Here is a 15,479-nt window from a genome sequence, read left to right on the forward strand (position 1 = left end):
TAAATATTAATTTCCCGCGTAAATTTTTTTTTTTTGCGCGCGCGCGTGTATCGAAAACGGAAACGGAAATGATTCTTTATTTTTATTTTTTTTGATTTAAAAAATTTTCTTTGGGGAAAAAAAAGAAATACATTTAATGGATAAACAAAGATGGCATATATTAAAAAGTTTTAGGATCGGAAAATAAAAAAATCTCGGAAATAATAATAATGATAATAATAATAATAAAGATTTATATTAAAATAAAAATAAAAAGATTTACATATAAAAAAAAAAAAAGTATTGATTGGTTTTCATGAAGAAAAATCTCCAAAGATTATGGAAAATGAAAATCCAATATTGAGTTTTTTTTTTTTTTTTAACAAGTGAAAATCCACCTAAACGTTATAAAAAAGAGAGAGAAAGAGAGAGAGAAAGAGAGAGAGAGAGAGAGAGAGAGAGAGGGAGAGAGAAAACTAAAAAGAAGATTTGCAATTTTAAAATAATGTTTTTCTTTTTAAAAACTTTTCGATCCGAAGCAGAAGAAGAAGCAGAAGAAAACATTTTATTTCCTTTTAAATTTTCGTGTTAAACTAATATTTATGTCTTTTACATGAAATGTTATTACGTTCCTTTTTTTTTTTTTTTTTAAAGTTTTTCTCTCCTGTTGTTGTTGCTGTTGTTTTTTTTTCTTCCTTTGTTCGAAAAGAATTAAATATAAATTTTTATGTTTTTGCGTTTTGCCGTGTCGCGAACGAGTGTTTTGAGAAGGGAGGAGAAAGGGGAAGAAAAAAAGGGGGAGTGAGAAGGAGGAAGGGTTGAAATTTTGAAGAAAAAATTTTTTTTTTTACCTTGAGTACACGTGAAAAAAATTTAAATTTATTTTCTTTACCTTTCATTCATCGTATTAAATTTTCCTTTGAATTTTTCCTTTTTCTTTCACTTTGAAAGGTATAAAAAAAAAAGAAAAATTAAAGGACGGGGAAAAGTGAAGAAAAATGAAAAACAAATTACCACGAAAATTTTTATCATTATCATCATTCGTCGTCGTCTTTTCCTTTTACGTTTTCCTTTTTTTCCTTTTTTTTTGTCGTACTTATATTTTGTTTAGGTGTTTATAAAATGTTATTTTTCAAAGTTTTTCTTTCTTTCTTATTTTTCCTTTGATTAATTAAAGAGCTTGAGGGTGTTTTTCTTCTTTATTTTTTCTCAACGCAATCAACCTTCATTCACTCAAAAAAAAAGGAAAAAAGGAAAAAAAAAAGGAAAAATTTCCTGTAATCTTAATTTTGATTTAATTTAACAAAAAGTCACACCGCGAAAAATTATTTATTTATTTATTTATTAAAGATTAAATTAAAACGCGTCGCAAAGTTTTCGAGTCAAAGGACAAAAAAAAGAAACCGTATCGAAATTTTATTTATTTAATTATACGTGGGATAAGAAATTCGTGGAACAAGAAACAAAATTGTTTAAAACGTAATAAAAAGTCTCTTTTGTATTTAATTATAATAAAGAACGATTAAGAAGAGGAAGAATTTTTCGGGGGGGAGGAGGTAGGGGGAAGGGAGAGGAAAGGGGTGGGAAAGGGATATTATATTAGGATAAAAGTTGAAAACGTACGTAAAGCTCGCCGTCGTCGTCGTCGTCGTCGTCGTCGTCGTCGTGGGTTTTTTTTTTTTTTTTTTGTCCTTTTCCATTCTTCTTCTTATTCTTATTCTTATTCCACGTCCTTTTCCATTTTCTCCTCCCGTTTAATTTGTGAAAAGCTGATTTTAGCCAAAAACTATTTTAATCCCGTGTAATTGACGGGAGTGGTTCAAAAATCTTTTATTATTCCGTTTCCTGTTATCCGTTTTTAGTGACTTCCTCCCTGGTCGAATCTTCCTGTCTTATAAACTTTTCTCAGTTTCCTTCTTAATTTTCTTCTTTTTTTTTTCTTCTTCTTCATCTTCTTTCCTTTTCCTCTCTTTTCCTTTTTTTTTTTCTAAGAGAATTTGTTTTTATTTTACCGTACCGTTTTTGTTTGTCGTCATTTGTTTAAAAAAAAAAAATTAGAAAAAGACATTAATGACCTTTTTGTTTTTTTAACGATGACGTTTATCTTGACTGGAGAAAATTTTTAACTGGAATGACGTGTCAGGTGAAAAATTACGTAAAAAAAAAATTTTTTTTTTCTTTACTTTTCATTTTACCACGTTTTGTTGGTTTTTATTTTTTCCTTTCTTTCTTTTTCCCGTCGTCGAATTTGATGTGGAAAGGGGGGACGGAGGGAAAGGGGGAGGAAGGGAAGGAGGGAGAGAAATGGTTTTAGGGGAAAGAAAATAAGAAGAAAAAAAATTAACGAAAATATTCATGTAAAATAAGAATTTGAATGAGCTCATTAACAGTCAGACAAGATTCTAGACGGAAAAACACACAAAATAAACCATTATTATTTGAAGAAAAAGTTTAAAATTACGGAAGCACTTCGTCAAACGTCACACAATTCCTGACGTTTTTTTCCTCCCTGCTCACCTTCATCCCCTCCTTCCCCTTCCCCTTTCCCATCCCCTTCCCTCTTCCCCCTGATCCCAAGACTTTCCAAGACTCCCAGAAAAGAACAATTTTTCTTTTTTTCTTTTTTTCTTTATTACCGACATTTTTCCTTCGTTTTTTCTTTTTTTTTATTTAAATAACGAATCCGATTTTTTTTGCGTCTTCTGCTTCCTTCTTTCACCGGAAATAAATCGTCCAGAATATTATTAATAAATTTAATGAAATTTTTCCTTTTTTTTTTTTTTTTTTTGTTTCCAACTAATGCGTTCCAGAGTTTTTTTTACCTTTTTTTTTCTTTCTTATTCTTTCGGTTAACCGGCAAAAAAAAAAAAAGGGAAACGATTTAATTTTTTTTCTGGAATTTCCAGTTTTCCTTTTTTCCCCTCTCAAATCCTTCTTTATCCCTCCATTCCTCCTTACCTTTTCCTAAAAATTGATATTCAAAATCAGTTTAGTTTTTTTTTTTTTGATAAATTTGTTTTAACCTTTTTATGTTTATTTTTTTTTTTGGTTGGTTGTTTTTGTTGTTGTTGTTGTTGCTAATGTAAAAATTTCAATTTGGAAAAAAAAAACCGCTGGAGAAAAAAAAATAAAAAAGGGAATAAATTAACAAAAAAAAAAAAGGAGAAAAAAAAGTTTTTGAAAGTATCAATATGTGTTGTAAATATGGAAACATGACATTCCCATAAATTTTTATAAACGGGAAAAACTCTCTTGAAAAAGTAAAGAAAGAGAAAGAGGGGGGATGGGAAAAAGGTGAAAAGTGGGAAAGTTAAAAAGGAAAAAACATATAAAAGAGTGAGTGAGAAAGAGAAAAGGAAACTTATTTATGTTATTGTCAAGAGAGAGAGAGAGAAAAGTCGGGAAAATTCATTTTTTTTTTTGGAAAGTTTAGGTAAATATCCTGTTGGTTGGTTTTTTTTTTTTTTGGATAAAATTTTCCTTTTTCCAGTTTTCTTTTTTCCCTCTTCCCCCCCTCTCTCGCTTCCCCGCCGGTTAAGACGTCTTTTAAAGGTTACATTTATTTGTCTGTCTCTCTCCCCTCCCCTCCCCCCTTCGGGGCACTTTTTCCCTTTTTAACGTTTTCGGAATTTTTTTTTTTTTTATTTACTTTTTTGAAATTTATCCTTTTTCCCTTCTGAAACTTATTTCTCCAGATGATGATTTAATAAATTTTACCTTTTACCGATTTTCCAACTACAAAAAAAAATTCTCATCGATGACGTTTGTTGTTGTCGTCGTCGTCGTCGTATCACATTCATACTGGAATTCATTTTTCTCTATAATTTTTATTCTTTTTATTTATTATTTCGTGTCATTTATTCCAGTTAAAAAATATTTTTAAAAATTCCGGATTTTCCGAGTTCGTTTGTTGATAAAAATTACTTTACTTTATTATTAAAAAAAAAAAGGAAAAAGGGAAAAAAAGGAAGGGAAAAAAGGAAAACACTTTTTTTTTTACGAAGCACAAAAAATTTTTTTTGCACAAAAAAAATTTTTCTTTTTTTTTTTTTTTTTTTCAATACCTTCCGGCCGTTTTTTTAAAAATATTTTTCCAGGCATTATTGACTACAACCATTGTTTATTATCATTATTATTATTATAAATTTTAGGTTTATTAAAAAAAAAATTAATAATAAAGTCGTTTTTGGAGAAAAAAAAAAAAAAGGGGAGAGAAAAAAAATTTAAAAAAAAAAAAAATTAAAACGTTTCGGAAATGAAAAGAGAAAAAGAGAGAAAGAGGGGGGAGGAGAAGGGGGGAGTTGGATGGATGGATGGATGGATGAGTGGGAAAAAAAGAAAGAAAAACTGTCAAAAAAAAAAAAAGAAAAGTTTAGCTGGAAAAATTCGAACGGAAATAACTATCGTAGAGTTTTTTTTTTTTTATTCATCGAGACTTGAATAATAAAAGAGGTAAATTGTAGTAGTAAATGAAAGATACATAAATAATAATAATAATATTTTTTCTCCAGCCGAATAATGATAATAATAAACATTTGCTGGAAAAACACAAAGAATAAAAGAAAATTTTTTTTTTACGTAAGGAAACGAGGATTTTACGACGGTAAATGAATGATGAGAGCGGTTTGAAAGTTAAAAAAAAAATCCATAATAATAGGTCATTTTATTCTCGCATCTTCCTCCATTTTGTTTTTTTTTTTTTCGCTGGAGAAAACAAAAAAAAAAAAAACAAAATGGCAGACGAGACACGATGACAAATTGTTGTTAGTTTTTTTTTTTCGATTCGGAAAGATTTCATGGTAAAAAAAAAACGTTTCACCTGCTGCTGCTGCTACCGCCAACAACAACCTTCTTCCACCTTCTTTCCGCCCCCTCACTTACTTACTTATCTTTTACGTCATATCCTCTTCTTTTTCGTTTTCTTCCTCCCCTCACTCCCCCTCCTTTCCCCCACTACAAAAAAAAAGTGGAAACTGTCAAATGGGTTACGGGTTTCTTTCTTTTTTTTTTTAACCAAAGTCATTTTTCTTTTTTTTCCTAACCTAAACTTGTCACGATTCTAAATTCCTTTTCTTTCTCTTTCTCTCTCTCTCTTTTCTTCATCCCTTCCGCCATTTTTTCAACCATCTTCATCTTCATTTTTTTCTTAAATGTTATTATTATTATTATTATTACTATAAAGTAGAAAAACGTTTTGAGGTAAAAAAAAAAAAACGGAAAAAAAAAGGTTTGTTTAAAAGTGGAAAAGCTTTTGATTCAAGTTAAACATGTATAAAATCGGATTATTCATATAATCTTTCTCTTCTTCTACTTCCACTTCCACTTCTTCTTCTTCCACTTTTTTTTTTTTTTTATTATTATTACTTCTTTTTCTTCTCTCTTTTTTAGTTTATTTTTTTTTTATTTTCCTCGGTCGAAATTCCTACTAAGAGATTTCATTAAAATCTTATTTTGTTTAAGAAAAAAAAAAAAGGAAAATTTCAAAGGCAATAACATTAAAATGTTTTTTTTTTTTTTATGTTTTATTATTATTATTATCTTACGATGATTGTTAAAATTTCACGATTGTATAAATTTTTTTTTTTTCTCGCATTTGTTCGTCGATTTTTTTTTCGGAAGGGAGGAAAAAGGAAGAGAGGAGGCAGAGAGGGAGGAGGGAAATTAGTTGTTTTTTTTTTTTAACCGAAATCCTGAAGAAACGCAAAACGAAAGAATAAGGAGGAGGAAAAAATCGTTACCGCCCTGTTTTTTTTTTTTTTTTCCAAAATTTTTTAAAATAATTTTTATTATTTAACTTTTGTGTAATTAATAATTTTTACCTTTTCTCCTTCCACGTTTTTTTTTTTTATTCAGCCATTACTTTTTGTAACTTTATTAATTTTTTATTAAAATTTTGTTGTTACGGAAACGCGAAGATGTGATATCGAAACAGTCGTAAATTTATCATCATCATCATCATCATCATCATCATCATCATCATCATCATTATTATTATTATTATTATCATTATTTAAATTACGGAGTTTGATTTATTAAAAAGACAAGATAAAATTTAATAATTTTTTTTTTTTTTTAAATATTTGAAATTTTTTATAAAAAAAAAAATTTATTATTATTATTATTATTATTATTACGAAAGGCAAAAAGGTTTAAAAAAAGGCTCCAAAAGGTTCCAAAAGGTTTTTTTTAATACATAAAAAGGAATTTACAGTTGATTAATTTTTTTTAAATTAATTTTGATGGTATCGTGTTTTCAGAGACATTTCTCGCATATAAAAATTTGTTTTACTAATATCTGAAAATGTACAGGTACGAATTCCACCAGGTTCGTTGATAAGATTTTAAATAAAAATCCTTTCTCTCTATATTTTCAACTGTTAATTCGATGTTCGCTGGAGAAAAGTTTCGAAAAATAAAATTTTTTACTATTCTTCTCCATAATATCCATAAATTTTTTCGTTCTCCAGTGTGTGTAAATATTTCATATTAAGTCCGAATGGTAATATTTAAAAAAAAAAAAAAATGAACGACGTGAATTTATCATCATTATCATCATCATCAATGATTAAAATTTCCAGACAAAAAAAAAAGAAAACGATAGTAATAATAATAATAAAGAAAAGAAATATTCGGGTGAAAAAAAAAGGTACAAAAGTTAATAAAAATAAAAAAAAATAAATAAGCAATTTAAATGCGATTCGAGTGTTGCAATTTCCCGCCGCCAACACACTCACACGCACACGCACGCACGCACGCACACGACTTCATCACATTTAAATGACTTTAATATTTTCTAACGTTTTCCACACCTTTTTTTTCCTTTTTTTTTTTTTTTTTATTACCCTTTTCACGTTTTAATACGTCTATTACATCAAAGTTTAAATATAACCGCATAATCCGTCTTCTGCTTTCAAAAAAAAAAAAATGGCGGTAGAAGTGGCGGCGGTGGTGGTGATTATTTTTTTTAAACGTATATTATTAAACACCATTTAAATAATTCATTGGAATTTTTTTTTTTTTTAGGCGCGTCGAATAAAAAATTGAGCGTTTTTTTTTATTCAATTCTTTTTAGGAAAAAGTGGTTGTTGAGAACGTGGATAGTTCCACGTTAATGACGTGGTTCGATTCGATTGCTTACACGACGAAAATAATTTTTTATCGTTTTTGCTTCCCACGTTTCATTCTTAATTACGCTTTGTAAGTTTTTTTCCAGCGATACGGATACGGAAATTATGTTTCTCAGTACCATATCCGGTATTTATCAATCAGCTGATCGTTGATGACGTAAACGCTGTCGTAATCGGAATCGAAATCTATTCTTTCCATATTCCCGATGAATATTCTAGAGTATGACATTTAAATATGCTTTTATAAAAATTAATTAAGTGGTCGACGATTTCCGTCATCGTCATCGCCATCACCATCATCATCATCATCATCATCATCATCATCATCATTATCATTATTATTACCGAGTTTTGTTTTTTTTGTTTTGTAATATCCCGAAGCGGAAGCAACGACCAGTGACCGATGGTTTTACTGGTTGTCATGAATTTATATGACGTGACAATTACGAGGTGAAGAGTAAGTTCAAGTGTCTATTTTTTATTTTAAATAAAATTTTATTTTTTGACTTAAATATGAAATATTGATGAGAGAGTCATAAAAAAGAGAAAGGGGAAGGATGGAGGGGGAGGGGAATGGGAAGAAAGATGAAGGGAGAGAGAGAGAGAGAGAAATGGGAGTCGTTAAAACGGTTAATTTTTTTTTTTGAAGTCTTTGAAATAAAATTATATTTTTTTTATTTATTACTCCTCGAAAACATTTTATTCATACTTAAATTTCATCGAGTTTTGGACATTCCAGGAAAATATTACTGGAAAATTCATGGAGAACGAAAAAAAAATAAAATAAATAAACGAGTCCGCTTTGATTATAATTAAGTGAGACTATATTCGTCCGTTACGACTGACGAATGGGTAAGGAAGAGAAAGGGGAGCAAAACAAAATAATAATAATAACAATAAAAACAAAATTTTCATTCAAAGCTACTATTACGATGAAGGGGGAGGGGGAAAGGAGAAAGGGGAAGGGAGAAAAAAAGAAAGTACCGACCGTGAAAAAGGAAAAAAAATGAAAAAGCTTTCGCGTAAGATTTGATAAACCGACGCGAGGCGACATAAAGTAAATTGATTCATCGAATAAGAATAAAAGAGCAATAAAAGAAAATCCGAGAAAATTAATTTTGGTTTGAGAGTGGGGAGCGGTGGTGGTGGTGGAAGTAGGAAAAGAAAAAAAAACGAAAATGAAAGAATGATGAACGAGGAGAGAGGAAAAAGAAAAAGGAAAAGTGTTATAAAAAAAAAAGGCGTAAAATATGAGAAACCGGTTGAAAGAGAGAGAGAGAGAGGAGAGAAGAGGTTGAAGGGTCCCGAAAATATGATGAGAAAAAAGAAAAGGGGAGAGGGGGGGGAGAGAGAGAGGTGAAAACGCACACACACACACGTGAGTTTAATATCGGTGTAAAAAAAATAATAAAATAAATAAAAATTGTTTCAAAACAAAACGCGAAATGTTTCGAAACATTTTAATAAAAAAAAAAGAAAAATTATTATTATTATCGAATAATAAAAGAAGAGCATTCGGTTATGAATATCGTTTTGTGAAAATATTATTATTATTGTTTTTTTTCTTTTCTGCTTCCACGTCTTTCCTTTTTTTCACTTTCTTTCTTCCTATTTTAAAAAAAAATTTTTTTCTTTTTATCGGTTTGTGAGATTTTCCAGATTTCAAAATTGGAAAATATTTAAAAGAATACAAAATAATAATAATAATAACAATGAGGGGTAGAAAAAAGGCTTTGAGAGATTTAAAATAAAATAAAAAAAGCGGCGAGAAACGAAAAAAAAAAAGTTTTAAATAAAATTGAATTAAATTTATAGTTTTTATATCCGCCATTTTTATTTATTTTAAATCTCTTTTTCCTTTTTTTTCCTTTTTTTTTTTTTACTCTTTCAAACGAGTAAATTTTAATTTACAAAAAAAAAAAAAAAAATAAGAATAAGGTACGATCGTTTTAATTTTTTTTTCAAATTTTAACTGCTCCCACTTTAAAAAAATAAAATTTATGCGCGAGTGAGTGCGAAGGAAGAAAAATTGAAGTAAAGTCGCCCGAAGGACTCGATCGTAAGTCGTCATACGTCAGAGATCTCAGGAGGGGGTCTTACAGGTCCCGTGATTCCCCTCCCCACCCCCATCCCATCCCTCAACCCCCCATCGTTCTAATGCTACGTTAAATTTTACTTCCACGCATGAACGAATTCACATATCATTATTTATTATTATTCTCAACAAAAGTTTCCTTTTTTTATAATTTAAGTGTTGAATTTTCAATAAATTTTCTTTGCTTTTAATCATTTTTATTTATTTTACTTTTAACTTTTATTTTACAATACTTATTTATAAATTTACTTTTATTATTATTATTATTATTATTATTATTATTCTCGTCGTCGTCGTCGACGTCGTCATGCGTCAACCTCTTTTATCCAAAAATTATTAAATGTCGAAATGAAAAAAAAAGTAAAAGTAAAGGTTTTTTTTGACACACGTTTCTTTGTAGATTAGTAATAAAAACACACGCAAGAGCGCGTGCGAGGAGAAGGGGGCCCAAGGGGGGGGAGAGAGAGAGAAAGTATTACGCGGTAATTCTAATGAAAATAAAAAAAAAAAACAGGATTCAAAGAATGTTTGGTGAAAGTTTACCCGAGGGAAGACATATCACTGTTGGATTTAAGCCATCACCTTTAATCGATTGGGTAATCCATCAACCAGGTTGTGATGGAAGGTGAAATTCACTTTCCTTTTTTTTCTTTTCCTTTTACACGCACTCTCTCTCTCTCTCTTTAACTCTCTTTTACTCTCTCTCTTTCTCTCTCGTAAATTTTTTTTATCCGTTTTATTTATTTATTTAACTTTTTCTATTTCTCTCTCTTTCTCTTACTTTCTTCGTTTTTTCTTATTTTTTTTACTCTACCCCCACCCACTCTTTCTCTCTCTCTCTTTTTCTTTCATCCCTCATTTGAGGTGAATGGAAATTTTTTCCTCATTTTTTTTTTTCTACTCTTCTTAGCATACGTATTTCCTTCCATATATTTTTAGTCATCCTGCTGTTTCTCTTTTTTTCCTTACCCTGACATACAGGGATCGTTAACCATCCTAATAGTTTTTTTTTTTTTTCGAATTGCTGTCTTTTTTTTTTATTCTTCTTCCACGGCTTTCAGCTTTAATGCTTTTTAATTTTGAAAAAAAAAAAAATCTAGAAAACCTTTTTTACTTTCGAGAAGAAGAAAAAACAAAAAAAAAAAAAAAAGAGAGAGAGTTTTTTATAGTCGTGACTTATCGAGAGAGAGAAAGAGAGACTTTTTAATAAAAAAAAAAAATTATCTAAAAATACGTTTTCTAAATACACGTTTAATAAAAAAAAAAAAAAAAATTTTTAAGTCCCACGCATTCACACGCAAAAGAGAGAGAGAGAAAAAAAAAGTAAATAACGCGCGGGAGTCTTTTTATTTGAATGTGATGTAATTGAATTTAAACGCGGGGGGACGAGAAGGGGAGGAGAGAAGTGGGTAGGATGAGAAGGATGAGGGGAGGGAGGAGGGAGGGGATAAGAACAAAAGCAGACGCCAAATAAAATGCGGTCATTAGAACTGCTGTTATCGCTTAACTAATGACTGCATGAAAGCTAATTAAAATCTTTATGATTGATCCAGACCTCAATGTGGGACGATTAACTTAAGGAGAAACCGCAACAACAACAACAAACAACTACAAACAAAAACAAACAATAATATAAACAAACATGATATAGAAATAGAGATAGGAAAAAAATGAAAAAAATTCATCGCCATTTTTTTTTTTTTATATTAATTTTTTTTTCGGGTAAAAAATTTACCTGTCGGGAAAATAGGATGGGGATGTGGTGAGGGGAGGTAGGGAGAGGATTTTTTTTTTTTTTATAAAGTTGGCAATTTTTATTGTTTAAAAAAAAAAAAAAAAAATATTTATTTTTATTCCGGTGTGTGTGCGAACGTGTGTGTGTGTACATGGAAACCAATTGAAATTTTCCTAATTGTTTTCCTCGGGGAAAATTGGCGCCACGTCTAAAAAAAAAAAAAATTCTGTCTGGTTCCCTACGTTGTTCGTTCGTTGTTCCTTTTTTTTTAAAAAAATTCATTTGAAATTTTTTTTTTTTTTTTTTTTTTAACGAATTCTCGGCGTCTTTTGTTCCGTCGAACTCCCCCGCCATTTTTTTTTTTTTTTTTTTTAATACAACTGAGCGGATTTGTCAGATGTTAAAACTTTGCCATTAAAAAATTGTAAATTAAATTTTTTTTTTTTTTTTTGTAAGATTTTTATGACGTGTGCGGTTTTTTTTTGCCAGAAATTTATTTAAAAATTAAAAAAATTGATTTGGCTCCGATAAAAAAAAATTTTCATATCCGTCGTGGAATTAGATAAAACCTAAAAAACTTCTAATATCATCGTACACACACGTAAACAATCTCTCGCGTTTTTTTTTTTTTTACTTAATCTTACGACACGTTCGTTTTTCCCTCATCCCATTCCCCCTTCCAACCCTCGGTTACTTTTATGTGGGAGTGCGGGGGTGCGATGCGATCGTCGTAAAAAAAAATTCACCCTTAAAACGAATCTTAAAAAATTTTTTTTTTTTTTATTAATTTAATTTTTTTTTTATTTGACTTTCACCCCTTTTTTTTTTTTTTTTTTGTTTAAAAAAATTTTTTGCTGTCGTTAAGAAAAAAAAAAAAAATTTTTTTTTTTTTTTTCGAGGCAATCGAACTTTTCGCCTTATTAATTTTTACCCCTCGTGTTTTTTTTTTTAAAACTTTTTCTACCCTCTCCCGATTTTCCCTTATTTTTTATGGCCAAGGTGGGACAATTTGTGTAAATTCTTTTATTATTATTATTATTAATATTGCTACTGTTTACGACTCGGTTTTGAAATTATAACAATAACACGAAATGAACCCGTTATTTATTTATTTATTTTTTTTTTAAATCATAAAAATAACTGATTTTGTTAATTGTTGATTTTATATAATGTGAAGAGGGGATGATGATGATAATGATGATAATGATAATGATAATAAAAATTATTTGTAGAGTTTTTAATGTTTAAAAAAAAAAATTTTTTTATAAGGAGAGAAAATAAATCGAATGAATGGTTAAAATTGAAGGTCGTAAAACGATCGTTTTTGTCGCGAGAAATGAGAGAGAGAGAGAGGGAGAGAGAGATAGAAAAATTCTCTTAACGTCATTTCCTTTAAATAATAATAATAATAATTGTTTTAGTGCTGACACTTGATGCCGAAGAATTTTCCTTTTTTTTTTTGTTCATTCATTTTATTATTCTTTTCCTTCCTTCTTCTTCCTTTTTTCATTTCGTTTCGTTTTTATTGGGTTGGCCAATAAGTAACTGCGGATTTTACCAACAGATAGTTTGTTTATTTTTTTGAGTACGTTTACGTTTTTGTACAAACATGAACTTTTGGTATGTTATTACTTGGTTCCTTCTGTAACATTCGGTACCAAAATTTCATTGAACTCATAAATAGTACGCGAGCAAAAGACATTTAAACATGGGGAGCCAAAGCGAGCATTTCCTCCACATTTTACTTTTTTATTTCTGAAAGGGTGTTAATGCTTCCCAGGCCAATAAAATGTTGTGAGCTGTGTAGGGGGATGAAACCTTAATAGAACGGCAGTGTCAAAACTGGTTTGCGAAATTCCGTTCTGGAGATTTTCCTTTAAAAAATGAGGAGCGCTCCGGGCGTCCATTGGAGGTTAACGATGAGCAAATAAAGGCCCTCATTGATTATGATCGGCATAGTTCGACGAAGGACATTGTAAAGAAGCTAGATGTGTCACATACGTGCGTCAAAAACTGTCTGCGGCGTCTTGGGTGCCAAAAAAAGCTTTATGCGTTACTTTGGGGAACGTTAGTTAACGAGGCGACTTGGTTTTTGCGATATGCTTCTTAAACGCAATGCGAATGGCCCTTTTTTGAAAGAATGGTCACCGGAGATGAAAAGTGGGTTGTCTATGATGACTTTTTGAGAAAAAGATCCTGGTCTAGGCAAGGAAAGAGGCACCAACAACTTCTTTGAATGACATTCACCAAAAAAAGGTATTGTTATCATTTTGGTGGGATTACAAAGGCATAGTCTACTTTGAGCTGCTGCCACGAAATCAGATCATAAATTCAGAGGTTTACATTCGACAATTGACAAATTTAAATGATACCATCCAAGAAAAACGATCGGAGCTAGCCAATAGCAAAGAAATTGTCTTTCACCACGATAATGCCAGGCCCTCCCCATCTTTAGCCACTGGACAAAAACTACTGGAGCTAGGCTGGAATGTTTTGCTGCACCCTCCATATAGTCCCAAACTAGCTCCAAATAATTATCATTTTTTCCGATTCCTAAAAAATTTTTTAAACGGAGAAAAATTCCAAAACGACAATGAGGTCAAAACTGCATTGGAGCAGTTTTTTGCTCCTAAAACTAAAGAGTTTTATGAAAAAAGGAAAATGATACTACCCAAAAAATGTCAAAAGGTCACCAATAATAATGGACATAATATAATACATAAAAATAATTTTGCATAATTAATAGATCGTTTTTTGTTTTCTTAAAAAATTCGTAAATACCTTTTTGCCAACCCAATAACTCTCATCGTCGTACGAATGTCTATACCGTTATCTACTTACACGTTACGTGTCACTAAAGCGGTAAAAAAAAAAAAAAAAACGATTCCGACACGAAAAAATTCATTCGGTCCAGACGGATTTTTTTTTCTTTTCTCGTTCGTTTCAATCTTTTTTTCTTTAAATCGTTCGGGAAAATTTATTCTTATTCCACGTCGATTTTAATTTTTTTTTATACACGTTTTCAACACACCTTTTTTTTTTTTTAAACACGTGACGGTAGAAAAAAATTTACGTGTGTGTGAAAACTCATTAAAAACAAATTGCGTTGTTTCGTTGTCACATTTTCAACCCTCGCTCCAAAAATTTTAAATCTTTTTTTTCGTTGGAATAAAAAAACGGGGAAAATTTTTTTTTTATTTCCAAAGTTTTTTTTTTTATTTTAAGCTATAATTTAAAACGGATTTTCTGGAAATGAAAATAATAATAATAATAATAATAATAATAATAATAATAATGACGACAGGAGAGAAAGAGAGAGGAAAAACCTTTTTTTCGAGGGTCGGAAAAATTCAAAAATAAATAAATATATATATTATTAACGTCGTCGTGACATGACACAATTAAACTTTTGCAATTTTTCTTTCGTATTTAATATATTAATTTTTTTTTCTGCCGCGTGTGCGTGAGTGTGCGTGAGTGCGTGTGTGCGTGCGAAAGGTCCGTCGGTTATATTATCAACTCGAATAATAACACCTTCGATAATGTGTACATTTTGGAAAAGACTCAACCCGTCCGTTGTTTAATCTAAAACGTAAACAAGAAAGTTGTCTGACCGACGGTTATTTAATCCTTTTCATAATCTCGGATTCTCAACTTTTAAAATTTTCATGTTTTTCAAAAAGATTATATTTAAACTGGAAATAAAAAAAAAATTTTCCTCCTTTTCCTCTTTTTTCTGGGGGGCTTGGGGAGAAGAAGAAAGGAGGATGAGAGAAAAGCAAGCGTGTGTGTGTGTGTGTTTTGAGTAAGTGAGCGAGAGTTTTTATTCGAACCTATTCATTTTTTTTTCTTTTTTTTTTTTCTATTAAATAATCTAAACAAATTTCGAACGGTTTCCGCTTCCTTCCCTCCCCTTTCTCTCCTTCTCCTTCCTTCCTTAACATTTCCACTTTCGTACAAAACCGCAGCCATTTTTATTTATTTATTTATTTATTTTTCCCAGACGAAAAAAAAAAATATTTATATTATTATTATTATTATTATCATCATCCGAATAATAACGGAAAATGGAAACTTTTAAAACTTTTCTATTTACACGTTTATTTTTTTTTTTTTTACAATGCATATCGTTTTAAAGAGTTTTATTATTAAAATGGGGAGTCGGAATTAAAAAAAAAAATAAATAAATAATGATTATTAAAGTTTTTTTTTCGGGGCGAAAAAAAAAGATTAAAAAAATTTATTTGGGGGTGGGGGAGGGGGAAATAAGGCGCCGAAAAATAAGCAAAAAGAAAATTCTGAGAAAATGACGTGTCAATAATAATAATAAATAATTAAAAGTTTTATTTGATAAGTTGTCATATGATGATGATAACATCAAAATTTTGTTTTATTTTTATACTTTCTCAAACGTAAAAAGAGAGGGAGGGGTAGGAGTCAGGGGTGAATACCTTTGAACTTTTGCCAATTTAATGGTCCAGAAAGAAGAAGAAAAAAAAGAAAAAACATAAAATTTATTATTATTATTATTAACGATTGTTTT

General features: G+C 29.8%; 1 protein-coding gene across 1 annotated transcript; it reads left to right on the plus strand.

The window, feature by feature from the left end:
• Nucleotides 1-11,926: 11,926 nt before the first annotated feature.
• Phum_PHUM017920 (mariner transposase, putative) lies at nucleotides 11,927-13,675 on the plus strand (the record flags this gene model as incomplete). Its single annotated transcript, XM_002422777.1, has 3 exons — nucleotides 11,927-11,935; nucleotides 12,744-13,007; nucleotides 13,142-13,675. 3 exons carry the CDS (start codon nucleotides 11,927-11,929, stop codon nucleotides 13,673-13,675), a joined length of 807 nt encoding a protein of 268 aa, XP_002422822.1.
• Nucleotides 13,676-15,479: the final 1,804 nt, after the last annotated feature.

The sequence above is a fragment of the Pediculus humanus genome, genomic scaffold, assembly GCF_000006295.1.
Source record: "Pediculus humanus corporis 1103172107372 genomic scaffold, whole genome shotgun sequence".
In the NCBI taxonomy this organism is placed as follows: domain Eukaryota; kingdom Metazoa; phylum Arthropoda; class Insecta; order Psocodea; family Pediculidae; genus Pediculus; species Pediculus humanus.